The sequence below is a fragment of the Prinia subflava genome, chromosome 14 (genome assembly GCF_021018805.1).
Source record: "Prinia subflava isolate CZ2003 ecotype Zambia chromosome 14, Cam_Psub_1.2, whole genome shotgun sequence".
Classification (NCBI taxonomy): Eukaryota; Metazoa; Chordata; class Aves; order Passeriformes; family Cisticolidae; genus Prinia; species Prinia subflava.
In genome coordinates, this window is record NC_086260.1 from 4,758,466 (window position 1) to 4,785,668 (window position 27,203).

A 27,203-nucleotide genomic window follows, 5' to 3' on the forward strand; every position below is an offset into this window, starting at 1 on the left:
CTCTTACTTAAATTGCCTAGAAGAGTAACATGCAAAATGAATTAGGTTAGAATTCTAGTACTCACTTTTGTCTAAATTTATTATTTTAGGACATTCCTTCTGAAAGCAACCGATTTAGCTCTCATTTTCATTGCATATGCAAGTATGAAGAAATGTTATTTAAGTGTTTATTCAGTGTAGTGTTTCAGAGGGAGCTGAATTGCTGCTGGAGAGGCCTCTGTAGATGTAGCTGGGTTTGGATAAGGAACAGATTACTGTGGTACTCACTTCCTTTAGGAACTCAAGACTCACGTTCAAAAATCCCACGTCAAAATCACATGACAGAAGGGTTAGTTCTGTTTTTTTTTCCTGCTACGTTTGTTCTAATTTATGTGCTTACGTTTTACTAAGGGCTATAATGATCCTTACTATGAGGTGAAATGGTTATCACAGTGAAATTAACCCCCTTGGTTTCTAGTTGTAAAATATGTATAAACTGTAAAAAGCACAGGTCAGCGTAAAATAAAATTTTCCGCTAACAGTGTGCTCTGGTTCTCTTTGAGAAAAGACTTTCAAATAGTTCCGGGGACGGTGGGTGGGTGTGAACCCGGTGCTGTGAAAGGAAAATATTATTTAAGGTAGAAGACAGCAGATGTAGTTGGAATGCAGTTACAGATGCCAGCCGAAGTCTTGCGGTACCGTGGGTATTTATGTACGAGGGGCTGGTTTATTTCTAATCCACCACAGCGATGGGATTGTGGATAATGTGACATTTAGAGTGATTTCCTTCATTCGGGTGAGCGGTGTCAGCACCTTTGCCCGCGGTGTCTCGCAGGTCTCTTGGCTCGGGCTGAGCCTTTGTTCCTCGTTTCCCACCTGGGAACGAGGGGAGAAGAGCTCCGAGCTGTGGCGGAGGATTAAAGCTCCTGAGTGTCGGCGCCTGTGCCTCCCCCGGCGCTGGTCACTGCGGGAATTGGGTCAAAGCGAAGGAGGGTGCGGGGTGCCGGCGCAGGCACTGCCGTGTGTCAGGACAGCAGGGCATCCATGAACAACCTCTGCCCTTGCTCCTGGGGCTGTTCGTGAGCGCGGCGCTCCCGGGCCGGCCCCGGCCCCGCTGCTGCCGGCCTGGGCTCGGGGGGACGCCTGGAACAATGGGGTGCCGGAGCCTGCGCTTCCTGCCGGGCCGCGGCAGGAAAAGGCCCTTTTCCTCCGCATCCTGCGCTCGCCGCTCCCGGGGCGGCAGCGCTTAATTTCCGGCAGCAGAAGGAAGACGCGGCTGCTCCTCCGCCGCTCCCCCGCGGGCAGGTGCCCTTGGCTGCGGGCCCCACCTGAGCCGCGCCGCCGGAGCCCGACCCGCGCCCGGCCACTGCGCCGCGGCCCGGCCGGCTCCTCCTTCCCTCCCTGCCTCCTTCCCTGCCTCCTTCCCTGCCTCCTTCCCTGCCTCCTTGCCCGGCTCCCGCCGCCCGGGCGGGGCGGTCCCCGCGGCCGCGGCTGCTCCCGGCGGCGGTGCCGGGGCGGGCGCGGCGGTGCCGCCCGCCCCTCCCTCACACCCGCACGGGCGCTTCCCCCGAGCCCGGCGGGGCCGGGCCGAGCGCTGCCCCGGGACATGAGGATTGAGGCGGGCGGAGAGCGCCGAGCAGGAGCAGCGGCCGGTCCCGCGGGCCGCGGGGCTCCTCGGGGCCGGCGGGGCTGAGGCGCGGTGAGGTGCGATGCTGTGCCGGGGCGGGGGAGCGCAGGGCAGGGCGGCGGGGCCGGGTCCAGCACGGGCATGGCAAGCGTGGCTCAGGCACCAGGTCTGGCTGGGCCAGAGGCTGGGTCCGGGTCTGGGTCTATCATGGAGCCCAGCACGGCTGGCACAGGATGCTGGGCACCTTCCCTTAGTGACAGCCCCTCAGCCGGGGTACGGGTACGGGGGCCGCGTGTTTTGGGGGCACCGCAAGGTTTGTGGTGGGATCCTTGTAAAACACGCCATGCCCCGGGCTGTGTGCCGGGGAAGGGACCCGAGTGAGGGGTCAACACAGTGCCCGGGCTGTGCAAGCTGCTCTCAGTGCAGGGAACGAGTCCCTAGGAGCAGGACAATGTCCTGAGGAAATCTCCTTTTGCAGGACGTATCTAACTCCTCCTTCCTCCCCCGCTCCAGGTTTCTGTACCTGGGAAATCTGAAGTGGTTCCTCTCAAACCAAACAGGTAAAACTACTTGTATCGTAGGAATTTTGCTAAAGGCTTTGGTTGAAAGCAAGCATGCAAATTTTAGCAAATTATAACGCCAAAAAAGGTGGAGTTTAGATACAGGCCATACGTTTTATTTTCCTCAGGAAGTTTAATGGTTCAAAGCAGGGGTGTTAGATGAGAAGGTTGTATTAGCAGGAAGGTATGCAGTCAGCTTTAGGGTATACAGATGTGTGGGCCTGTGTGTGTACGTGTGTATATATATAAATACACTTTCATTATATATAGAATATATATATATATAATATACTCGGTAGTCAAGTATCTTTATCGTGATGTTAAGCACTAAAACCAGGCATCCTGTAACAAACTTATCTGTGACCCTCTATTTATGTCTGCCTATTTCTCTCTCAGCTAATGATTAGTTCAAAGTGGAGAATGTATTATTTTCATACTTAACTAAAAATCCTTCTTTTCTCACCCCTCCCCCCAGTTCTTCTACTTTCTCTCCCTTCTCACTGGATATTACATGCTCTATACTTAGTTTCCACACTGGACTCTCAGGATCCCTTGGCATTTAGCTAAAGTAAACACACCCATTTTAGCTTGACTGGGAGTTTGTAGTGCGTAATAACACTCAATGACTAATGATTCAAAGATAATCCTGAGGCTGTGCAGTCTGGCCTCTCAGTGAAAGTTTGGTCTTCACAGGAAAAAGAAACCACCCCAGAAATGCCAGTACAAATTCTTTGACTATGTCTGACTTTGAGTAAATTTTGTCTTGTGTGCTTGAAATGCTGCAGATATGTTAATTTCTTCTTTTGAATTTTATTTATAAAGTACAGAACTCACAGGTTGCCATGATTATGTTGCTTGTGTTTGGATTGCTACTGCAAGAAATTCTGGCTAATTCCCAAGCTGAAAATCCTACTGAATTCCCAAACATTCCAGAAGAGCCACTCTATAGCTACAAAGCCATCAACTTGCCAGATGAGCATATCCCCTACTTTCTGCACAACAACCAGCACGTTGCTGACATCTGTAAGCAGGATGCTCTTTGCCCATATAAAGTAAGTTTGCTTTTTACTGGTTTTTTTATTGTTCAAATGTCCTGTTGGGGTGGTTTGTTCTTGGGAGTTGTAGCAGTTGAAGATGGTGATTAATTGGTCTCCTTGCCAATTAGTCAGGGAGAGGGTTTGTCTTAGAACACATAAAAGACAAGAGTAATATTGTTGTGCATATGTGTCCACTTTGGAGCCTCTGCTGTGCATGAAGAGGCTGGGTGTTTTTTCTCAAACTCTGTTTTTAAAACAGACTGAACCAGAAGCCTTTTATGCAAGATTTATGAGCATGATGTCACTTAAAAGCTGACAGCTTACTTAAGTCACTTCCCATTTTCCTGTTGCAAAACCTGATTCAGTCATTCTGTGTTGCAGAAACACTTGAAGAAACTAAAATCCTGCTGGGGTTATGAGAAATCTTGCAGATCAGAGAACAGGTTCAGTTACCCAGTGTGTGATTATGTTGAAACTGGGTGGTAAGTTTAATTTTAAATTAAATTCTGTCTACTGTGCATTATGGTAAAAAAATAGTGTAGTGCTCACTTTAATATAGCTGTGAAGTAAATATTATTGTGATATTTAGAATTTAAAGTGTGTTTTTTTGTGGACACCTGTGTATATATGCATATAATGTGTGTATTAATGCATCATGAGCCTTTCAACATGATTAAAAAAAATTAACTTTTTAAGGAAAAAAATACTGCTAGAAATGCTTCCTGCCAGAGTGTTTTCATTATTCTGATTTAGCCTTGAATTCAGATTCCTAAAATAACTGCATTTCCTTTCTTAGCTTTAAAAACAGAGGAAAAAATGTGAAAAAAAAAATTGTACCCTTTTAGGGGAGAATAGCTTTAAATTGTCACTGATGTTTTCTCTTACATGCAGCTGATAAGTGCTTCCTGTTTTGGCATCTTAAATGCCAATAAAAGAACTGGCTGGTTCTTCTGTTCCACTTTCAGTAGAAAAATGTTATCTGTTGAAGTTATTACTAGAATTGAGCAACAGGACTTTGATTTGTTTCCTCTCTCCTTCACACATCAGGGCAAGTGACATTGAGACAGCCCAGCAGATATTCTGGAAACAAGCAGACTTTGGATATGTTCAAGAGAGGCTCAGTGAAGTGAAAACCCATTGCAAACCTGCAGTAACAGTAGGTATTTCTGACAGATGTGATGCTTTGCCCTTGCTTTTAAAAATAATTTTTGTTATTGACAGGATTCTACTTGTTCTTAACAGGGGGATTCATCTCTGACCTGTTCCCGGTACCTTCAGCATTGCAGAGCAACAAACCTGTACATTGATTTACGAGCTGTGAAGAGAAACCACGACAGGTCTCTGATTTTTCTGTGTTGTAGCAAAAAATGGGATGGCAGGGAAAAGGATTTGAGAATTTCTTTAACAAAGCTGCTTTGCTTGCTGCCATGGTTTTTAGTGCTGAGCAGAGGCTTCTTGCTGAAGCCCTGTAAGGGTTTACACCTCTCCATTGCTGGCTGCTGCTGGTGGTGGTGTAAAAACCCAAGTTCTCAGTTTTATGGAATGATGATGGGTGACTGAAATCCTCCCTGATGGAGGAGAGGAAGATGTTTCCATGTCTTCAGTCAGGTCCTTCCTTGATCAGATGATGTGCAAAATACTCTGAGGAGCCAAGACCTTTCCTGTGCCTTTATACCATTACCTGCATTTTTAGATACTGAGTGACTGAGGAGAGATCTGAACCTGGATCTCCCACATCCTGAATTAAAAAGCTACATATTGGGTGACAAAACCATTCCAGTGGTGCTGGCATGACTCTCTGCCTTGTTTTTGAAGTGACTGTCTTGATGTGGTTCATGACTGAGGCTGATATTACCCTTCAGATTGGGTTTTGTCATCATCACAGCCTGTCCTGCAAGCTTAGACTGTGCTTTTAGCTGGCAACTTGTTTTCAGGAAATTTGTTCTTGCGCCCCACTCTTCATATGTCTCATAAAATCCTTGGGTAGTGAAGTAGGTTGTGAAATCTGAGGTGAATTTTGCTTAGAAATTGCTAAGAACAAACAAAAACTCCAACCAGTGATGGTCCTGTCACACAGCGATGCATCACTGTCATGAAGCAAAATCTAATAAAATTACTCATCTGGGTACGTGTAAATAATTCTTAATAACATTCTGGGTGGATTAGTGCTGCTTTCTAAGATGAGGTCTAGACCTTCAAGGACAGCACTGTCTTTATTTGGGAGTTGTGGGAAATTCTTGATTTACATTGAGAAAAATACTCAGGTTTTAAATATGTATGAAGTGCCCTGCTGAACTGAGAGTAAGTAGCACTGGCTTGAGTATGCAATTGAGATTGCAGGGCACTGTTACACAAAAGCTGATAGACTTTTTCTAATTTGCATTAGATTCAAAGAAGACTTTTTCCAGAAGGGAGAAATTGGCGGTCATTGCACCCTCGATGTTCAAGCATTTTTGGCTGAAGGTCAACGCAAGAGCCCTCTGCAGTCTTGGTAAGAATCTCTTGTCAAGACTGCTTCCAAGTTCACTTGCTAATTATTTTTGATTTTTGTCACTGGCATTCCCAGCTGTGTGTAGAGGATTTCATACTGAGGAAAGACTTGCTCCTTTTAAGTTAAATTTGAGAGTTCACATTAGAAACCTCTGATAATTCCATCTCTGCAGGAAGTCTGAACCACGCTGTGTGTAATTGTGTCCTGCCTCATTTGCAGCAGCAAAAGATGTGAAAACATCTTGCAATTGGGAGTTCTAAGCTTCAGGAGTTTTCTGGGCAGGGTGCTGGTGCTGTGCCTGATCTGTGTGTAGAAGGGGTGATTGTTTTGGGGTGGGATGCCTGAAGCTGGCCCTTGTGTGTGATTTCACACAGCCCTTGGTGAGGGTGAGGATATGTGCTCAGGGAATGTGAGGTGGGCTGAGTCCACAGGCTGAGAAGGAAGTGCAGAGCATCAGTTTGCATGTTTGCACTTCAAAGCTGCCTTGCCAGTTAATTGATGAAGGAACTGGAGCCATTAAGGTCCATATAATAATTATTTTTTATGCTTTGCTTGTATTTTCTTTTTCTTCCCTCATTTTTCATTGATGTTTAATTTAAGTCAAGAACTGCTACAGATGAAGTTTTCTCCTCTGCCTGCTATTGTCATCACAACTGCTCATCCTTCTTTAGATGCAGGCACAACAAATACTGCCTCTACATTCATTATTCCAACCAAAGCATGGAAATCTCCCTTAAGTGTCTTTGGCAAGGCGGATCAAGCTGGATGGAGCCACAGATCCAGGCTCTGAAGCTCTTTGTTACATCCCTGCTGCCTTGATTTGGAGATCAAAGGTGCTGTTCACTCCTGAGATCAAAGGCAGTGTTTAACCTCTAGAAGCCCTGAAGAACCTTCCATTATAATTTCAAATCATTTTAATTGTCAGACTCTATCAGTTTTCAGCAGTCCTGTTAACTGAAATGGACTGGAAGGACAGTTACTAAACCTGAGACACATGAAGTACATTTGTTTAAATGAGCTGATGTCAAAGCATATTCTGTGTGGTTGAATCTTTCTAGGTTTGCAGAACTCCAGACATTCACTGCTTTAGACTTCAGGCCTCTAGAAGATGAGAAGTGTGACATTGTTATTGAAAAGCCAACGTACTTCATGAAATTAGATGCAGGTAATTGGTATCTTTAATTTATTTTTTTAGGGTTTTTTTGTACTGAAGTAAAAAAACCTCATATTCAACTTGCCCATCTAGATTATGCCTTTGTGACAGTAAAGTTCACTTGTAATATGAAAAATGATGTTGCTTTTTAGCTCCTTTTTTTGGTGTAGTTCCAGTGACGAACTTGGAAACTGAAATTTGAAAATCTTACAATTTCTCACAGGTGATTTTAAAACAAAATCAGAACGATTTCCTGTTGTTTGCCCTGCACAGTTTTTCTCTGGCCTGTGGTTTGGCAGTGCCTGACTCTGTGCTGGAGGCTGTTGTGACTGTGTTTGTGCATGGCAGGTTCCACACCATGAAACACAAAGTGTGGGTGTCTGTGTCCTGCAGGACGTGCTCAGCAGCAGGGTTCTGTGTGCATGGGAGGATGGGGAACAGCAGTGGTGTTCCAGCACCCAGGCACCTTCAGGAATCTCAGTTTCTGAGCTTCTCCAGCCTTTTTGTTGGTGCAGCCCCGTGTTGATGGAGGAGGGTGGGCAAACCGAGCAGCTGCAGTGGGGTGAGCTGTGTTTGGGCAGGTGCTGGTGGGTGTGTGCTGTCCCTGTGGCACCAGCAGCTGTGACCCCAGCTCCTCCTCTTCCCCTGCCACTGCCTGACATTTTAAACAAAGGTGTTGCAGGGAACTGGATTGTGGTACCTCCTTTGTGTTCCCTCCTTGGTTTTGTGGAAGATTTTTGTGCACTGAGAATGAACAAGAGAGAAGACCTGAGGAATGACTTGTGTGAAAATACAAGTTCTGTCTTGTGGTCCCAGGGACAGAGCTTCCCTGAGCCCCACTCAGGCAGAACCCTGACCTGTGCTGAAGGGCAGTTGTCATGTTTCCTTATGACTGGGCTGTGTTAAAACAGGAGATCCTTTCACAGCCTTTAGAAATCAGCTGTAGACTGTAAAGAGAAATAGCACAGGAAGCTCATCTTATTCTTTCCTTTGGCCATTCTTCTAACTCATTTGTACCTTTTAAAAACACATTTTACCTCTGATTTCTTTCCTTGATTCCTTCCTTTTAGTGTTTCCTTTTTTAGGGTGTATTAGGAGGATTCCATGAGTCAGAAGCAGGGGAAGCTCATATAAAATCCAGGATGCTAATCAGAAAAAATGCATAAACCAAATAAAAGTGGAGCAAGTAATGCAGTGTTTTGCTAACAATTCTTTCTTTCTCAGGTGTTAATATGTACCATCACTTCTGTGATTTTGTCAATCTCTACATCACCCAGCATATCAATAATTCCTTCAGTACTGATGTCAACATAGTCATGTGGGACACTGTAAGTGCTTTTAACATACCTGTGAGGGGTTGTGTTTCTGCTTTATAGAGGCTCTGAAGGTTTTAGTAGCCAATTCTTAGATCTCTTGTGGGCATAGCCATGTTGAACTGAGACATTTCTAGATCCTTTTAATACGAGTGCAGGAGTAATAGTCAGAGAACAGATTTTCTATGATAAACCATGTGCTGTTGGAATGCTCAGCTTTGCTAGTACATGGTAATGCCTTTCTTTTGGTGTGACCTCAAAAATTGCCTCATCAGTATTTCTGATCTGTAGCATTTGAATTTCAAACTGGGTTTTGTAGGCTTTTCTTCTCTTGGAATATTGAAGTAGATTTGCTCAACTGTTTCTTCTATATTTAAAAAGAAATGCAGTCTTGCATGTTTGTAAATCAGTAATGTGCAGCTTGTAGTAAAGAAAACAGCTAAATTAAATCCTTATATATATTAAAATAGAGTTTAATATTTAATTCCTTTAAGTAGCCTTCTTGCAGTCACTTCCCTCAGTCACCTCTCACATTGCTATGATAACATATAAAACAAGTTTTTAAGTGGGGCTGTCTCTGCTGAACTGCTGAGTTGAAACTATGATTGTGTTTAGGAGTAATATTAGTTTTATTGGACACTATTTAAGTTGTGTAGGAGGGTATTAAACTAAATAATAACAACTGGGCAATCTGTAATATGCCAGATAATGTGCATAATTAGGTCCAGAAATAACAGTTCTTGAATATGACACTGCTCCACATCTCTTTTGTGATCATGTAGTGCTGAGTTTTCTTTCCAGAGTATTTAGTGCTAAGACAACTAAACATCAATAGAGAACTGCAAATATCCCCTGCTTGCTGTTTAAAGAGAAACCTCTTTAGCTAGAAAATACCTCTTTTTTGTAATTCTGTTTTACTTTAAAGCTAAAATCAGTGCCATCTGTCAGCTAAGTGAGCTCTCTAGGCGATGCACAGGGACCTGTTAATCCAGCTCTGATTGCCTTCTGGAAAGATCGGGTGTCAGACAGCATTGTAAATGACTTTGAAAAGCAACTCTTTGTCTTATGTGGTGTTGCAGAATCAACTCTTTCAAAGGTACCACTCAAAGCAGTGCCACAGTGTTATCATTTTAAATGAGAGTTACCTGCTCAGGCAGCCCGAGTTCATTGCTGTGTAAAACCAGGTGATGGCACCAGTCAACTGCTGATGAGCTGTCTGAGCTCATCAAAAGGTGGACTTGAGCTTATTATTCATTCTCTTTTTTTTTTCTTGATGTAATTAGATTTGGCCATACTTCCTAGCTACTGTTCTTATTAAGGAGTAATGCCCTTAGATGTAGGTTAAACAAAGCAGAAAATGAGTAGGAATTCCACTGGGTGTTGGTGTGCAGATCCTCTGCGAGTGCAGGGAAGAAATGTTTATAAAGCACTTTTAAGGAGAGCAGGGAGGGTTAGAAAGGGGTGCTTTCATCAGTTCTCCACTTCTAATCGGGGAGAGCAGTTCTTGTAATACATGTCCAGGGGGAGCCTGGATTGTAAAATTCACTAAAACCTAATGGCAGAGCAAGAGCAAGGACTCTTGAACCGAAGGAAATCTGGTGCCCTTTAGATTCTTTTACATTTCACCAGGAATCTGCTCTCTCCTGCTATCATCTGTCATTATCCTATTTTCAAATTTCTTATTGGGAATGTTCCCACACAACTTTCCAAGCAGCCTGAGCCAGCCCCAGATCTGAAAGGAAGCTTTAGTGAGAAATCAGGTGCTGTTTTCAGCTTTAGTGCACCAGGGCTGCTGAGGGCACATTTAATTGCATTCAAAGAGCGAGTGGTGGTGACTCAGCCCTGGGATGTGTAGGAAAGGTGACAGACTGAAGGCAGGAGCCCCTGCTGCTGGGATAACTTTCAAGGGAGAAATGGCTCTTTAAAAGATCCCCACAGAATGTTGCTGCAAAGGGGAAAGTTTTTACTGCTCTGTGTAGAAACCTCTTAGCTGTTTCTTCCATCAAATCAGAGCATTGCCTTCAATTTGTGATACATCTGCCATATGCCAGTGACTATCCCAAAACAGGCAAATGCAAAACAAGCCTGTTGTGATTTTTTACCTCAAACTTCAGTGCTGCACTTGAATTCCCAGGTGGTTTAGTTTGTTGAATCTCAGGTGTTGAGGTTTGGGCATTCTACCATCCCTATGTTTGTGTTACTTCAAATTTAACTTGTGTTCTGTTGATTCTGGGAAAAGTAGTAAGTAATTCTCACTCCTAACTCAAATTATATTCTGTTATGGAAGAAATTGTCTAGTTTGTTAATTTATAGAAGTTTTTATTAAAAATTAACTACCTGAGAGGTAATTTGAGTTATCAGCCAGTGCAAACACAGTTTGGTGCTGTCTAATGTCTGTGTTCTGTGCTAGGCTGCCTTGGGTCCTGTGGTGGTGTTGTACATATTAACATATTAACTGTATTAAAACTCATATACAGAATCTGTAAATCATGAAGAGAGGTTCTATTATGCATGTTTGTAACTGTTGTACCATTTTTTTTTATTTTTTGCTTTCCTACTAGAGCTCCTATGGCTACGGCGACCTGTTCAGTGAGACATGGAAGGCATTTACTGACTATGAAATAATTCACTTGAAAACTTTTGACTCTAAAAGGGTATGAAATTCTATATTTTGTTTTAATTCACTGTCACTAGGGAGCAAATATGACAACTTCTCAAGCTGCTTGGGGTTATGGGTGTTCCAGAGGAAAGCATTAATACTTTCCATACATGTTTAATTTGTGTAATGTGAGTATTGTAACTCAGAAACAAGAGACAGAGCTGTAACCTGATTCTGTGGTGTGTCTGTCCTTTATATAGATGGACCTAACTTTTGTGTCCTGAGGTGGTATTTATGAATGGGTTTTGCTTCTGCAGGACTCCCGACTGAAGTTAAGGGGTTTCAAATGGTCTTTCTGAAGTCTTCAGATTCCTCCTGAGGTCTTTCTTTGCCTCTGTAGCTTTCGGCATTCCTGCTGCTTATCACTAAAAAAAAATTACACCAAAAAAAAAAAAGCATCCATTCATTCAGAGCTCATTTTAGCCTCTTCAATCTAGTCATAAACTCTCTAACTGGTTTCATTCTCTTTAGTCCGTGTTTCTTCTGTTTTGGGCTGTTTCATCACCTCTTCCCACACTTGCATGTTGGGAGTGGGAGCTCTTTTGGGCTCTTTGTCCTATTCATTTGCACAGCCGAGGAAGCCGGGCTGTCCTTGGCAGGAGCGGTAATTGCTGGCTCATTAGGAGCAGGGCTGGCAGCGGATGGCCCGGGGGAAGGCAGCAGTGGGGTGTAACTCCTTGTGATCCCCTTCCCAGGTGTGCTTTAAGGAAGCCGTGTTCTCTTTGCTGCCTCGGATGCGGTATGGATTGTTCTATAACACACCTCTGGTGAGTCCCTTCATCCATCCCTTCCCACTGTGGGGAGGGCGGGGGGAATCTGAGCTGGGGAATCCCTCCAGTATAATGAAATTCACTGCAGTGAAGGTTCCAACTCCAAACAGAACGATCTTCCCTTAAAGACTGGGATTTTAGTTATTCCAGCTGGTTGTGTGCAGCCTCCTGTGTCACAGCTCATTATTCCTCTTTAATGGGTGGGCACTGTGAACTAACTGGTGTTTTTGCAGAGCACAAGAGCTTGAACACAGTCAGACTTCCCTGAAGGTATTAGCTCACACACTCAGGCTCTAGCACTAGAGAGAGTTATATTTCTTTCTAAATGAAAGTGCCACTTGTGTTGCAGTGAATAGCACAGTGCATGATACTGGGCTTTTGTTCCACAAGAATGGTAAAAAGCTGATCACAAAGCTCAGTTTTCTGAGCAATAATTTCTAATTGTTAATATGACTTTTTAGATTAACAATTGCTTTTTTAATTTCAGATCTCTGGCTGCCATGGCACGGGGCTGTTCCGAGCCTTTTCTCAGCATGTGCTGCACAGATTAAATATTACCCAGGAAGGACCCAAGGTGTGATAACTGCATCATGCAACTGCTGTAATGTGGAGCTGGTGGTTCTTGCCAGAGAACAGCAATAACAAACTGAACCCAGGGGGAATGGGGGTGTATCTGTGCACTTTTTGTCCTTCCCTGTGATGTTCAGGGTTTGGGTTTTCCCTGCAAAGGCCTTCAGACAACATTTGTGTATGCTCGTGGAAGTTGCCCTTTTATCTTATTTCTGTAGGACAGACTTTGGAGCATTCTCCCTCAGGCCTTAGGGTCTCATCCCTGTACCCATTCCTTGTGTCCTTCCTGCTTAGGTCAGACACATCTTCCATGGAGCAGAGTGGGGATCCCACAGAGCAGAGCAGAGCTTGCCCTTTATCAATCCCCTTGGATACTGCTGAGCTGGGATCAGAGCTGGAAACAGCAGAATCTGATCCTTCCATGCCTGCCCAGCACCATCTGTCTGCTCTGGCCTCCTCTGCTGCTCACACTGGTGCTTTTTGCACGTTGCCTTGGTGGCCAGGGCAGTTCTGGGCTAGCTGAGGTCCAAGTGTCTGCTGGAGAGTAGCCCACATGTTATTGCTGAGGGGCACATTCAGAGCTCTGCACAGGCATTTAGTTATGCTTCTCCTGCTGACACTAATGGGAGTCATGCAGTTAAATCTCTTTATTTCACTTGGAACGCTCACCCCTGTGAGTCCAATTAATTAAAAGAGGTAAAAGGAGGAACTGTTATAGAAGTAAAATATTTTTTCCCAAGGAACTTGTGCACAAGCCATCCAGAAAGCTGCTTTCCAGCTTTCAGAAACTGCCATATAATGTGTAATACAAAGGCTCTTTTGTACTGAACGAAATAAATCTTTCAGAAAATATTTAGTTCTTGGTTAATAATCAGACTTTCACAAAGTTTTTGGTGCTTTGAATCTGCCAGAAAACGATGTGAATTTTAAGGTGGTTACATCACCTATTTATTACATGTGGAAGGAACATATTTAGCTGCTCAAATAATTGCCAGAAGTAAACACAGAAGAGTTTGGGATTGTTTTTTTGTGAGGGCTGCCTCTTGGCTAATCCACTGCTGCTTCTTTCTTTTTAGGATGGGAAAATTCGAGTCACCATCCTCGCACGCAGCACAGATTACCGGAAAATATTAAACCAGAATGAGGTGTGGTCCTTTATATCTTTGAAAAATACTTATTAAAAGTTAAAATTTGCCTATTGGACTAATTTTTTTTTTAGGTACAGCCAAGACATCTATTTTCTGGCGAATCTCAGACTAATATATCTAATGTTTATATTAATTTTTTCTAAAATGTCTTCCAGGCAGTCTCCATTTCTGTACCCCAGACACTGAACCTTGCTGCCCTTTCTAAATATCCACTGAAAGACTACAAATGTAATACTAAAAGTATTTCCTCTGAGCAAACAGACACTGCAGATCCTCTGATAAAATGAAATTATTTCACTTTCAGATTATTCCTTTTATTTATAGCATCTCCAGTGTTGAAGCCCAAGAAAACCCTTTGTAATGCCTGCAGATTGGAATGTACAAGCTCTTGTATCAGAGTTTGTGCACTCAGAACATAATGAATTTTCATATTGATTTATGGTTTTGAATCATGCAATTTCGTGGACTTTTGTAAAAGTTTCTTTCATGGTAAAATGATAATATTTAATGTTTTCATACCTGTTTTCATTCTCTGCTGTTAATGCCTGGCAAAAATGAATTGGGATTACCATCCCCACCTCATGCAGGGAGAAACTGAGGCTGGTGTGGTGCAGCTCAGTGGCAGAACAGACAAAGCAAAGGATTTGTGTCGTGTCTGCTGGGCTGTCCTCAGCTGATGCCTCCACTGCTGCACACAGTTTGTGTTCTGGTATCATGGCAAAGAGAGAAGATGATTTTATCTTTACCAGGTCAGGGGTGCAAGGGAGAAATTACCTGAAGGAGGGCACTAAACTCTTGTTTCTTTATTGTTCTCCCCAGCTTGTGAATGCTTTGAAAACGGTGTCAACGCTGGAGGTCAGAGTGGTGGACTACAAGTACAAGTGAGTTTGTGGAGGGAACTGGTGTGAGCTCCTGCTGCCTGTGGCTGCTGAGAGCTGTGTCTGTCCCCAGCTCCAGCCTGGGCAGAATCCAAGGACTGGGAAGGAAAAGTGTTGGGTGAGGTAGTCCAGCACACCATTCCATAATGCACTCCTCAGGGTTATTAGGCACAAGTTAAAGCCACTGTACAACGAGCAAGGTTTGAAATCTCTTTTGTTCCCTCTCCCAGCTGTGTTCCCATCACCTTTTTGCATATTGCTCTGGAATAACTGTGTTAACAGGGGTTTCTCTTGTATGATGTCAGTGTCTTATTTTACATGAGCCTTAGTTTATTAATCAGTGATAACTCTGATTATTTGCTGCTCTGGTGGCCCCTGAAGACACCACTTGAGGTCAGTTTGTGGTGCCAGGTGCAGTAGGCGCTGTGCAGGAAGAAATGGATTGAAGGAAAAGTTCCCAAACAATGTATGCCTGTCCCAAATGGCAGCAGCTCCACCTGCAGAAGAGTGAGAAACTGAAGCAGCACTGAGGCATCTGTGTTATGACCAGACAGAGACTGTGGGAGGATATTTATTTGTGTATTTGACATCACAATGAATGCAGTTGAGAAACAGGTCTTTTATGCTGGGTTTTAGGTTTTGTTTGGAGTATTTTGTTCTTAGTTTTTGGGTTTTAAGGTGATGCATTTTTTAAAAGGCAAGTAAAAGGAAAAACCCTTAAACTTACAAAAATTTCAAGTTGACAAAAATATTTTTGAAACAAATTCTTGTGAAGTTTTGAAACCTGCCCACATTTCTTTTACTTCCATGCTGAGTTCCTGCTGGCTGCAGCATTTGTGATTCTTAGTATTGTTCCTTAAAAAAATCAGTTCTCTCTTTCAGTATCCCCCTAAGCCACTTTTGTGCTTTCCCCACGTTCTCCTGGGGTGGATAGAGCTGCCACATCATCACCACTTTTGTTGTGTTGTCTGCAGGGAACTTGAATTTTCGGAGCAATTGAGAATTACCCACAACTCTGATATATTCATTGGCATTCATGGAGCTGGACTGACCCACCTGCTCTTCCTGCCAGACTGGGCTGTTGTGTTTGAGCTGTAAGTCTGTCTGTCTCTCCTTCCCCCTCAATTGCACACAAACTGCCCCTCTTTGTTGCTGTGTGCTAATGAAGCCTCTCCCTTCCTGCTATTTGACCATGAATGTTTGTCTTGCAGCCTTGTTTAGACTTCATATTTGGCAGCCTCCTCTCCTGGGGATCAAAACAGAGAAAGCTTTCATTATAAAATACAGTGTAATTATATCATATGGGCTTAGCCTGTGATTTCTTAATCTTCTGTGGTATAAATATAATGGGGAAATGGCAAACAATGAGAGAACCTCATTGCTCAGGTTCTGCCTGGCAAATCTGAGATCTAATGATGTTTTAGTGATCCAGGTGAATTGATTATGTCCATGTCCAGGGCTATTATTGATATGAATTGATTATGTGCTAGCAAACCCCTGGAGGTTTTTATATCCTCCTTTTTCTGCTCAGGACATGAGCACCAGCTTGCTGGCCAAGGTCAGTCCTGCATTGTGTTTTGCCTAAATTTCTCTTGTAGCTTCCTTTTAGACATATTTTGTCACAAAGTTGGGGTGTTAGCAGACATTCCAATCCACAGAACAAAGCAGAAATCCAGAATCCTTGTTAGAAGAGCTCTGAATTCTCCATCCTGGGAAGTTCTGCCGTGGGAAGGCTGCAGGACTGGTGTTTTGCAGGACAGTCTTGGCTCGAGAATATTTTGTCCAGTCTCCAAATAAGTTCAGAAACTCAGGGGTTGTTTTTCACGTGTCCAAGAGCTGCTGCAGCTGGACAGGGACATGTCTGACATGCAGATGTGCCTCAAACTGCCTCCAGGGTCACATCTTAAGAGCAGAAGGCAGCCCTTGTTTCAGTGGAGCAGAATTTGTCCATGGTTTTGGTGCCTTAGAACTAGGCAAGAGACATTTCTAATTTTTCCTGTTTCACCCTGGTGACTTTAGCATAATCTCTGTTTGTAAATATGTTTTTTCTGCCTGTCCCTAGATACAATTGTGAAGATGAACGTTGTTACCTGGATTTGGCAAGGCTGAGGGGCATTCATTACATCACTTGGAGGAAAAAAAATAAAGTATTCCCTCAAGATCAGGTAATGATGGCCACACTGGAAGGGTGAGGTGCTGTAACTGAAGGACTTCACAGTTATCCTGCTTTACCTACCTATGTTCTGGTATTTGAAATATGATATTCATTTTTAGGCCAAATTAGCTTCCCTGTTAAGATTAAGAAATCATTTGATATTAATGGCTGAGGGAAGAGGAGAAATGAAATTAATTGGCCATGAACCATTCATAGCATGGCTGTTATGCAGTTCCTCTGCTGATTCTTTTGCCTCAGAGCAGATCAGTGGATCAGGAATAATAAATTAAAATGGAAGATCTTCAATTTTTTTCTTGCTTTTTTGAATGGAAGGTGTATTGATCTTTCTTTTCCTGTCTAAAAGTCCTTATCTTGTTTTTCTAGGGACACCACCCAACACTGGGAGAACATCCAAAATTTACAAACTACTCCTTTGATGTGGAAGAATTTATGTATTTGGTGCTTCTGGCTGCAAATCATGTTTCACAGCATTCGAAGTGGCCGTTTAGGGTAAAACATGATGAATTCTAAATTAGACTTCTGACTGAAATACTGTCTTTAATTAATCACAGAATGGCCTGGGTTGGAAGGGATTTTAAAACCCATCTGATTCCATGGCAGGGACACCTTCCACTATCCCAGGGTGCTCCAAGCCCTGTCCAGCCTGGCCTTGGACACTTCCAGGGATGGAGCAGCCACAGCTTCTCTGGGCACCCTGTGCCAGGGCCTCAGCACCCTCACAGAGAAGAATTTATCCCTTGTATCCAATCTAAACCCACTCCCTGTCAGTTTGAAGCCATTCCCCCTTGTCCTGTCATTACAAGCCCACAAAAAAATAAATTTCCCCCACGAGGGAAATAACCCATTAATTTGTCAGACCACTTCTTAGCACCATGCCTTGTCTTTGTAATTCTTTTCTAATCTGGGAGGTTTTGATATATAAAAACTATTTTTCAGACTCTTTCTGGGTTTTTGCACTGTATTTATACATTCCAGGTTCTGAAATTCTCTTTATACAAAGAAATGTCCACCCATTTCATGTAAGGATTTCTGGGGTAGATCCAGGGTCAACAGACACTACAAGCTTCTACTTAAAATTTAGAAACATTTTCCCATTAGCACAGTTTTATGATTTTGCATTTAAATATAAACTTTGAATCTTGTCCCTGTAGTTATAAATGCTCCAATACCAGAGGTCTGCACAGTAGGTTCAGTCAGTTTTCTGTCTCAGAGCAGGTAAATATTTTCCTAAGTGAGTACTTAAAATTTCAGGTAATCTGGGTGTTTCCTACTTTTTCACAAAAACCAGCGCACTCTGCATTGGAAAACTTGAGTAAATAAAACTTGGAATAAAACTTGATTTTTTTTGAGGATTCTAAAGGGAATGACCCTCTAGGTTTTTTAAGGACAAATGATAAAATGTGTAGAGTGGAAGATGAAAGGAAAGGAATTGATGAGGAACCCTGTCCTTGGAGTCACTAAAAGCCCAATTTTTAATATTCTTGTTTCCTCAAAATGTTGAAAAGTTAATCCAGAAAACTATTTAAATGAAATCTTTCCAAAGCCAGTAGCACAGTTCACTGTTTTCAGTGAAGGGAATGTGAAACCAAAGCTGAGTTCTTGAAATTCCCCCTGGAACTGAGATGTTCTAGTGGGGAAAATAAAGGTAGTAGTTCTTTTGTCTTAAGTGGGGTCAGAAAGATATGTAGAAGAATCAAATTCAATGAGATAAACCCCTTGAGTTCTGTGTTAAATTCTGGATTTTTGTGGAATGTATCCCTGTGCTGGACTTGCAATTCATCCACACAGTCCTGGTGGCTCAGGACAGGCACACATTTGTATGGAAAAGCAGGAGAGTTCTGGTAAATTCAAACATTTCACTGCTCTAATTGTAGATGGTATTGACTTCCCTTCCCCAGCAATTTCACAGAGTGTGGGTGCATTCCCTGACCTGTCTGTGCTGCTAGGGATGAGTTACTGTAAGCACAATTTTCATATGGATCTGAGACCTTCACATATTTTGTGTATGTGGTGCAATTCTTCCTGGAGAGTGTTGTTTCCCTGAGGGAGAAAACTGTTTCACTTTAAAGGACCATAGAAGCAAAATTGCACTTCTTAATATGAGGGTGGAAAAAAAAAAAAAAAAGCCCTTGAGCAATACCATGTATTTGTATGTGTCTGTTGGGGGTTTTTACCTTGTGGGGTTTTTAAAGTAAAAACATGTATAAAACTTAAGCCTGTAAAATGTCTGTGTTAGAATGAAAGCAGGTCAAAGGAAAGAAGACATTTAATCATGAGCTGTGCACATAATTTTTTTAAATAAAAAGCTTTTTAATTAAAAAAAAAAAAAAAAAAGTAAAACTTTTGGTAGTTTGCCAGGTTTTAGAGGCAAATGTTTTAAATACTATTAATTGCATGGAGTCACATATCTCTGCTTTCTCCTGCCACGACAGGCTGATGTTCTGAGGTCCAAAGTGACCTTCAGGTCTGTTTATTTAAGAATCATTCCGAGGTGATGCTGCCATCCTGCACTGCTGCCTTTAGTGCTGGGCATTTGAAGATTGGTTTGTGAAATTCTTTGTGCATATTTAACTTCCTGTGGTGCAGGTGATGCTGCTGAAGGCAGAGAGGGAGTGCTTGGGTCTGCACAGGAGCAGCTAATGAGGAGCTGCTCTTTCAAGTGATCACTGAAACAAATGGTTGAACATATGTGTGGAGGAGAGGCTGCAGAGACTTAATCCATGGGCAAAATATCCTGCCAACATTCACCAGTTTCAGCAGATTTGAGTGCAGTGTCAACAGTTGATGGCCAACATGTTATTCAGCCTTTATGGCTTAATATTGCTGCAATGAAAAGACTGTGGTGATTAACTTTACAAATAGTACAAGCTTTTCTTGGCAGCAGCAGAAGGTTTGGGTGGGTTTTTGGGTTTTGCCAATAAATCCTGATGGAGTTTGGACAGCAGCAGAGGTCTGGATTGTGACTTGAGGGGGATCTGGATCATCTTGGGTGTGTCTGGAAGTTGGAATTTGAGGGAATCCATGAGACTTATGAGCCACTTGATCTTAAGGCAGGATATAGCTCTGGGTTAAGTTTTCCTAACAGACCATGGGAATCTTGTTCCTTCCTACTTCTGATTTTTTAAAACATTTTTTTGGTCTCTCCAGTTTACCCAAGCTTAGAGTCTAAGGGGCACCTTGGCATCTGTGTGATGAATTCAGTTTTGAGACTTGGTGTAAAGTTTCAGGTCCTGATTGCTTTTGGGATTGCCTGTGTTTCCTGTACAATATAAACCAAGACCTTTGGAATAAACCTTTGGATTTGGAATAAAAAATAATTTATGGATGTATGTGGTTTCTTTCCTTTTTACTTCAGAATTTGTAAAGATGTAATTGCAGGTTCTTTTCTTTGGGAAGTTCTGTGGAAGTTGGGTAAGTGTGAGAAATGGTTTGTGATGGGGAGGTGGCAAATCAGCATTATTAATCTTAAGAGTGTGATTATAAATATTAAGGCATTACATTTTTAAAAGCCATTAAGTAATGATGGAATTGTTTAATTTTTGCTGTTAATCTTACCAGTACCATTAATGAGATAACTCAGGATTTAGCATATCTCTTAATCCTTAAGATATTTTGTAAGGAGCAAAACTGAAGAAAACGTTCTCCTTAAGAGCTTTTTATGTGCTCAGAAGGGTAAAATGTTTGATTTCAACACTGAATAATTGTTTCAATTTGCAGCGTTTGCCTGAAGTTGAGCTCTTACTTCCACTCCTCTGAGTTTCTCATGGATTGGGCTTTTTGCCTGAAATAAATGAACTGCTATTGAATCCCCTTGGATTCATTCCCCTGAAATGGCCACAAAAGGTTGGGTTTTGTTGCTCATTCATGAACTTTCCTCATTCTTGCGTTTCAGGTCCTCAGCTCAGGCCTGGGTGTGAGGGTGCTACTGATGCCTCAGGATTTTAGTTTTATATTTTTCAAATCCTGTACTGCATTAGTGCAAAACTCTAAACTCCATACAGAGTGTAAGGAAACTGTCTTCACATTTTGGTCTGACAAAATCGTCCCTCTAGGCCTGACACTCAAGGACACCTTTCAGCCTCAGGCCCCAAAAAGTATAAAAAAAAGTGAATTGGGGAGGAGTAAACTGGGGGAATATGACTTTATTACCTGAAGCTGTAATTGGAGGATTAACCCCTGATATGTAAATGGACCAAACTTATAATTATTAGAAAAACTTGTGACCATCATCCATTGTCAGAAAAAATGTTTTTCTGACCCAGAGATGGGGCTCCTGAGAGGCGTTTTGTAAGATTTTATTCCATTTTCAGTCTCATGAGAAGGGTGAGATGGCACAGAAATTACAATTTACGCCATCAAAATCAGAAGCCAAACTATTTCCTAATCACAATACATGTAAAATACACAGCAAATGGTGAATAAGGCCATCAAAGAGGACTTTTCAAGAAAGAGGGGGAGATGTGGGAAATGGATTGTTAGAAAATTTGGGGGGAGAGAGATGCACACAGGGAATGAGAGAGGGAGGAGGGAGGAACAAGGGTGAGGTTTCAGATGGGTAAAATAGGCAGGGAGTCATTCTCAGGCTTGGAGCTCAGGACACCTCTGGGAACGTGGTGATAAATCAAGAGAAATGCGTGGAAACCTTGTTGGGACAGAGCCAAAAATGAGGGGAGTGGAAATATTCATGTCACAAACAGCAGGGAGATACAGGAGGGGGAAATTCTGAATTCCCTTGAGTCTGAGCCAGGAGAGGGGAGCAGCCCCTGAGCAGGGGGGGCTGTGGAGAAAAGGGACAGGGCTGAAAAACTGGGAGGTGACCTGGAGAGTTGTGCTGGAGAAATGATGGAAAGGAGGATGAAAGGGGACGTTGCCATGGCTGGGTAGAGCTGACAGCACTTTCAAGGTGTAATTTTTCCTGGCTGCTGTCCTCTCTTAGAACACTAAAATATTTTTATAATATAATAATAAAATATAGATAAAATACAAAATTAACCTTTGTACATAAATATAATAGAATAAATAATATTTATTATTTATTATTATTTATATAACATTAGGTATTTGTTGTTACCATTATCTTTTGGATAGGTGAATAAAACTCAAATAACAAACTATCTCTTGATTTCCTTTATATTTTCTCGACTTCCTTTCCCTTTCCAATAATTATATGGCAATCAAAATGGAGATATAAGAAAAAAAGGTAAATTGCACTATTACTGGGAATAAATTTGTTTTGAATATGTATAACTTCTACAGTAGCATTGTTCTTTTTTTTTCTTTTTTTTTTCTTTTTTTCTTTTTCTTTTTTTTCTTTTTTTTTTTTTTTTTTTTAATCAGACCTTGTTTTGGCCTTTAGAAAAGTATTTATTAGTGTAGTACACAAAGTGCATAAAGCTTTTGGGTAGTGGGTGAGAAATCAATTGTCTGGAGCTCAGGTCCCCCATCACTTGGGAACAAAAGAGTGTCAGGAATGTTAATTTTGGTTGCCAGGTGCTTGAGGGTTTGGTTTGTTGAAAACTGAACAAAAGATGACGTTCAACCAGGATTTTAAAAGAGAAAGTTGCGAATGCCTCAGTTATTCTCTAGATTGAGCTGACAATAAAGTCACTGTCGAATATAAATAGTCTTGATAAAGGAAACAGAAAAAAAAATGTTATCAACTGAATCATCACTGATAAAGCTGGAGAAAAGGAGGCTCAGGAGGGACCCTGTGGTCCTGACAGGCTCTGGGAAAAGGGATCAGGGACAGGACAAGAGGAACAGCTTTAGGTTGTGCCAGTGGAGAATTAGAATGGGTGTTAGGGACATTTTTTTCACCAGAAGGGTTTTGGTGGAAATGCTGGCAGGGGCTGTGCAGGGCAGTGGGAGAGCCCCATCCCTGGGGGTGTTTTTGGCAGACACGGAGCTGTGGCCCTTGGGGACGAGGTTTGGGGTTGGAGTAAAGGCTGGACTCGATGCCAAAGCCCTTTTTTAACTTCCAGCCTGCATCATTCCAGGCTCTTCATCCCCATTTCATGAACATGAACATGAACATGAACCTGGACCCTGCTGTCTCTGCCACCCCTCCCTGGCTGTATCGGTGTCTCAGCGCTCCCAGGAGGTCATCCCAGCCCCGGTGCTGTGCCGGGAGGGCACAGCCTCCCCTCGGGGGTCTCTGCAGGCTGGAAATGTCCCTGGCCTGGCAGGGACACCCTGCTCCAGGTCAGGCAGAGCTGTCCCTACCTATTGTGGCAGAGTGCGGTAGGTGTCACTAGAGCCCTTCCCAACGCTCAGAGGGAACCTCATTCGGATGCTCAATCTGCTCACCGGCCACAGAGCAACTGCTCCTGGAGCCATGGGTTTGTTTTTCCTCCTTCTCGTTTGTAGAAGTAAAAAATTAATCCGTGGAGATTTTAGCTTTTAGCCTAGGATGATTCAGATGCTATAATATTGGTGTATTTTTCTTCAGTTTTTCTTTAAGCAACTTAGTTGGTGTTGGAAAATAATTTTCAGTTAATGTTTTGCAACATGATCCTGCTTCATGTTTTGTTCTAAAACCACTTTGTGCCAGACTGTTGCCTTTTAGTAGTTAGTGTAATTCCTGTTTTGCTGCAAAGTCTTGATTTTCACTTATGCAGAACTTCACCCAGCCATGCAATATACCCTGCACCTTCCACTGCCTGATTACTTCTCCAGTGCAGTTCACTGGGAAGGATGGTGGTGTGCACTTGGAAATATGGGCCACTGACACTCCAAAAATAGTAAGAAAATATTGAAAAGTGATAAAGTTATTCTGATTAGGTTTTTTAAGCCATTTTTTAAACCACCATGAAGAGAGTTATTTTTAAAGAAAAATATTTGAGCTTTGCAGATTGTCCCCTTTCCAAATTTATCCCCCAGCTGGTCCCTAAAGACGGGATTGGTTGACTTTTCTTTTCAGCTCTGGGAAGCTTTGAGCTGACACAGGGCTGGGCTGTGGTGTCCAGCATTATCCCTTTGCACTGGCTAAAGCCAGAGGAGATGATTTCTCTGCCTGACATCTGATCCACGGCTTTCAGCAGCTGAGCAAAACAAAAATAAGCTGTTCAAGTTAATACAGGGTAGGAATTGTTTGAGCTGCCATGCAGGAAGGGTGGAAAGCAGGTAAGGTTTGTGATATGATGGAAACATTGACATAAGGCTGATGTGATGCAAGAGCAAGGTGTTCCTCATCAGCTCTGGTGGCTGAATCAGGGTTGTTGGCTTCTCCACATGTGAGGAAACACCTAAAATCTCATCTTGTTTTCACTGGTGCACTGCTGGGTGGACTCAAGGATGTAAAAAGTCTTTCCTAACCTAAAGGATTCCATGCTGGCTGGCAGCAGTTCAGAGCTGCCTGGTGGGCAGGTCCTGTGAGAAGAGGAAGGCTGCCATGGACAGGGAAGGTCAGCAAATGAGTGGAACAATTCATCATCTCAGCCACTCCCCAGGGATCTGTGTCAGGTGAGAACATGGACATTCCCTGGAGGTGCAGTGGGCAGCTCTGCCTGTTTGGCATTTTTTGATTCATTGTGCATCTTGCAGGTAATGAAAATCCCCATTCTGTTCACCTGTCGGGTGTAGGAGCCTCCCTGCCCTTGGGACAGGCAGGAGGGCACTGAGGGGGCTGTGAGGGACAGGGAGGGGCAGGGCTGTGCTGCTCAGGGCTCAGGAGGAGCCTGGCACCAGCGAGGGGACAGTGGTGACCACAGTGGCCGTGGCTCAGCACCCACCAAGGGCTCTGCAGGGCCGTCAGCACAGGGCGGGTGTTTGGAGCTGACAGCTCCCGATTGTTTCCTCACCAATTACTGCTCCCAGGCCTTGATAGAGCAATGAAATGTGCCTCCTACCCATCACTTCATCTCTGTCACGCTGACTGGGTGTTCTTGGTTTGTTATGACTGGGAGAACTTCAGCGGCGTCAGAAAAATAAGCAAGCCTGTCTCTGCTGTGAAAGGCTTAAAGACAGGGTGGATGCTGTTAAATAAAAATGCCTCAGTCCAGATGAAAATGTACATGGAAAGAAAAACCCACAGACCAGCTGAGCCCTCCCAACTCTGTCTTCATTTGGGACCCAGTGGAGGATGAAAAGAGTAGGAACTTTCCTTTTGCTAGACGTCTTTATACTTAGTAAAGTATTCAGCCTTTCTTATAATTTATTCATTGTGGTCTAGCATAGTCTAAAATATCAGCCCTTCCCTCTCTGTCCTTTTACATAGGCATTTTTGATGCCTCTTAATTCATTATTTAAGCAGCCTGCGTTCTGCTTTGCAAAACACCCTCCTCCCTGGTCCCTTAATGCTCTCAGTTGTTTGTGTGTCCGTGTCAGCAGCTCTCCAGCAGGGGAAGGGAAGGGGCAGGGCGGGATGCTGATGCTCCAGCCCTCATCTCCTGCACCCATCCCAGCTCCTCTGCTCGGGGAGGAGCAGAGGGCTGGGCAGGGAGAGGGGCTGAGCACAGAACTGCAGTGCTGCAGCTCCAGCAAGCACTGGAGATGTGCTGATGCCCAGGGCTCAAGTGATGCCCAGGGCTCAAGTGATGCCCAGGGCTCAAGTGATGCTCCTCCTGTGCAGTTTGGAGGTCTCAGAGCTCCCCTGAGAGAGAAAGAGGCTCAGTGGCCCTTTAGGGAGGGTGGGAGAATGGGACACCGCAGCTCTCCGTGCAGGGGAAGCCCCTCTCCTGTTGGAGCCCCTCCTGGGACTCTGAAAATCCATTCGGGCAACACCTCCCACCCTGCAGGAGCGTCTGAGTGAGAGGCAGGGGACCCCTTTGATGGAGCTGCACCTGGAGTGCAAAGTATTCCCTGTCTTGTCACTAATTACAAAGTTGGAGAGCTGTCAACAGGAACATTTGCAGCTGAAAAACGAGCCTGTGCATTGTGAAGTGAGTGATGCTTTGATTGGAATTCTTGCAGCAATTTGTTTGCTCCCTGGGCTCGGTGTTTGAAATGCTGCCAAATGTGTCATTCCCCCCAGGCTCGGTGGGTAAAGCCTGCATCCAGCAAAGGAGGGTCCAGAAGGTGTCATGTTCCTAGCACTGCCTTTCCCCAACTGGGAAAGAAAACTGGGTAGATAGTTCAGTTCAGAGTATTAGAACATTCCCTGAAGAAAAAGAAATAAAGGTTAAGTAAATTGAGAGGAACACAGATGTTCCAAACCTCTTCCTTATGGCTTTGGTTGCAAAAATGCCTTGGACATTATCTGTTCAATGTTTTTAGCATTCCAGCCAAAGAAAAAGTTGGGAATATCCGTTAGTGAATGCTTCAAAGAAAACATTTTCAAATGCTGTGTGATAAATCAAGCTTTATTCACTCAATAGCCACATTTTCTTTTTCAGTCAGGAACTCAGGAGAGAGTCTAGGACCAAAAAACAGAACTGATGGCTTTCTGGTCATTTCATGTAAGTTCTATTCTATTGATCAGATTTGAAAGCATTTAATATTAGCTCTGTACAGTGACATCAGCTGGGGATGCTGCTGTCACCGTGGGGACAGTCCCTGCAAGGCAGGAGCTGGATCTCACCAGGAGGGACTGGGCTGAGGAGATCCCAGATCCCACTGACTCAGTGCTTGGCTAAACACGTTTACCTTATCTTTTGCAAATAATAAACAATTTTGCTTATTTCTGTGGCTTTGGGGGTTTGCCCCCTCCTGACAGAACAGTGTTTGCTTGTTCCCATATTTACTTTCTCCCAGCTCTCCAATATCATATTTACACAGTCAGTGCTCTTCTGCTGGCAGACTATTTTTAATAGAGACCTTTATTAAAGTGTCTTTCAGGAGAATATTTGCACTGCAATGCACATCAGAGCACTGCTGTGTGAGAAGGGCTTCTCCTGAATGCACCACTAGAGTCACTTCCTTATCAAATTCTGTGCTTGGAACATTTAGATGAAGGAGGATGAATGGAAATACGACTGCAGATCCTTGTGCAAATCCCACCACAGGCAACGTCTTGCTGGACACTGACATGTTGTGAAGTAAGTACAGCATGTTCCATGCAGCTTTTTTGTCCCTCAGATTATCTTTCCATCACTTATAAATTCCTGACACCCAAATTATTTTTTAGTTTTTTTTTCCTTTTTCTCATTACTAAGAAGAAATCCCAAGTTTCTCTCCTTTGGGGGCAAGTGTCAATTAACCTCCAGTATATTCTGTTACTCTTGGAGTTAACCAGATCCCAACTGCTTCTTTTTTGATGTCATTTTTGGTTATCCTTTGGACTTTTGCCCTCAGCCTGAGATGGAGGGCACTGCCCACACTGAAACCCACAGCTCACCCTCCTGGGACTTCAGTGGCACTCAGGTCACAGGAGAGGAGGGGTCTGATGGCCCTGGAGATGGGGACACCTCTGCTCACCACTCTCCCAGCCAGCACTCCACAGAAAAAAAAAATTGGACAGTTCTGCTGTAAGCAGCTCCATTTAATTTTGTTTTTTTTCACTAATAATTATCACTAGAAGCAGTTCCCAGTGAGTTAAAATCCTCATGTCTACTGAGTAGGGCTGCTCTGGGCGTGTTTATTTTTCTATATGTCTGCTCATGCAGATTTCCTGAACCCCTGCAATTTTCCTAACTTCTCTCTGCTATTTGACATTTATTCTTTGTGTACTTTTCCGTCTCATTAATTTATTAAACATCAATGGTGATGCAGGTCTTTGATCCATTTAAAAATTAACCACCTACGCCTGTCTCCCAACCAGCTCTTGGCCATGGCAATATTCCCTCTCTCCTGGATATTTTGGCTCATCAACAGACCCTTGCCAGTGCCTGAGATGATTTTTAAGATAATGTGATTTTTTCTGAGTTTCCCATATTATTTTCAGATTTGCTTGCAGAAAGGTGCAGT

The 27,203-nt window shown here is 43.3% G+C and overlaps 1 protein-coding gene across 8 annotated transcripts; it reads left to right on the top strand.

The window, feature by feature from the left end:
* Positions 1-1,102: 1,102 nt before the first annotated feature.
* On the top strand, positions 1,103-18,701 carry EOGT (EGF domain specific O-linked N-acetylglucosamine transferase). Of its 8 annotated transcripts, none has more exons than XM_063411992.1 (17): positions 1,186-1,678; positions 2,120-2,166; positions 2,994-3,218; positions 3,585-3,685; positions 4,251-4,359; positions 4,446-4,540; positions 5,590-5,694; positions 6,753-6,859; positions 8,072-8,175; positions 10,722-10,814; positions 11,515-11,586; positions 12,077-12,163; positions 13,236-13,304; positions 14,127-14,188; positions 15,160-15,279; positions 16,248-16,350; positions 16,725-18,701. In XM_063411992.1, exons 3-17 carry the CDS (start codon positions 3,009-3,011, stop codon positions 16,869-16,871), a joined length of 1,584 nt encoding a protein of 527 aa, XP_063268062.1. In that variant the 5' UTR covers positions 1,186-1,678; positions 2,120-2,166; positions 2,994-3,008; the 3' UTR covers positions 16,872-18,701. The 8 variants fall into 8 exon arrangements, with proteins under 8 accessions (XP_063268064.1, XP_063268065.1, XP_063268062.1 ...); XM_063411993.1 differs by having other exon boundaries at positions 1,186-1,673; XM_063411989.1 differs by having other exon boundaries at positions 1,188-1,678; positions 2,989-3,218.
* Positions 18,702-27,203: the final 8,502 nt, after the last annotated feature.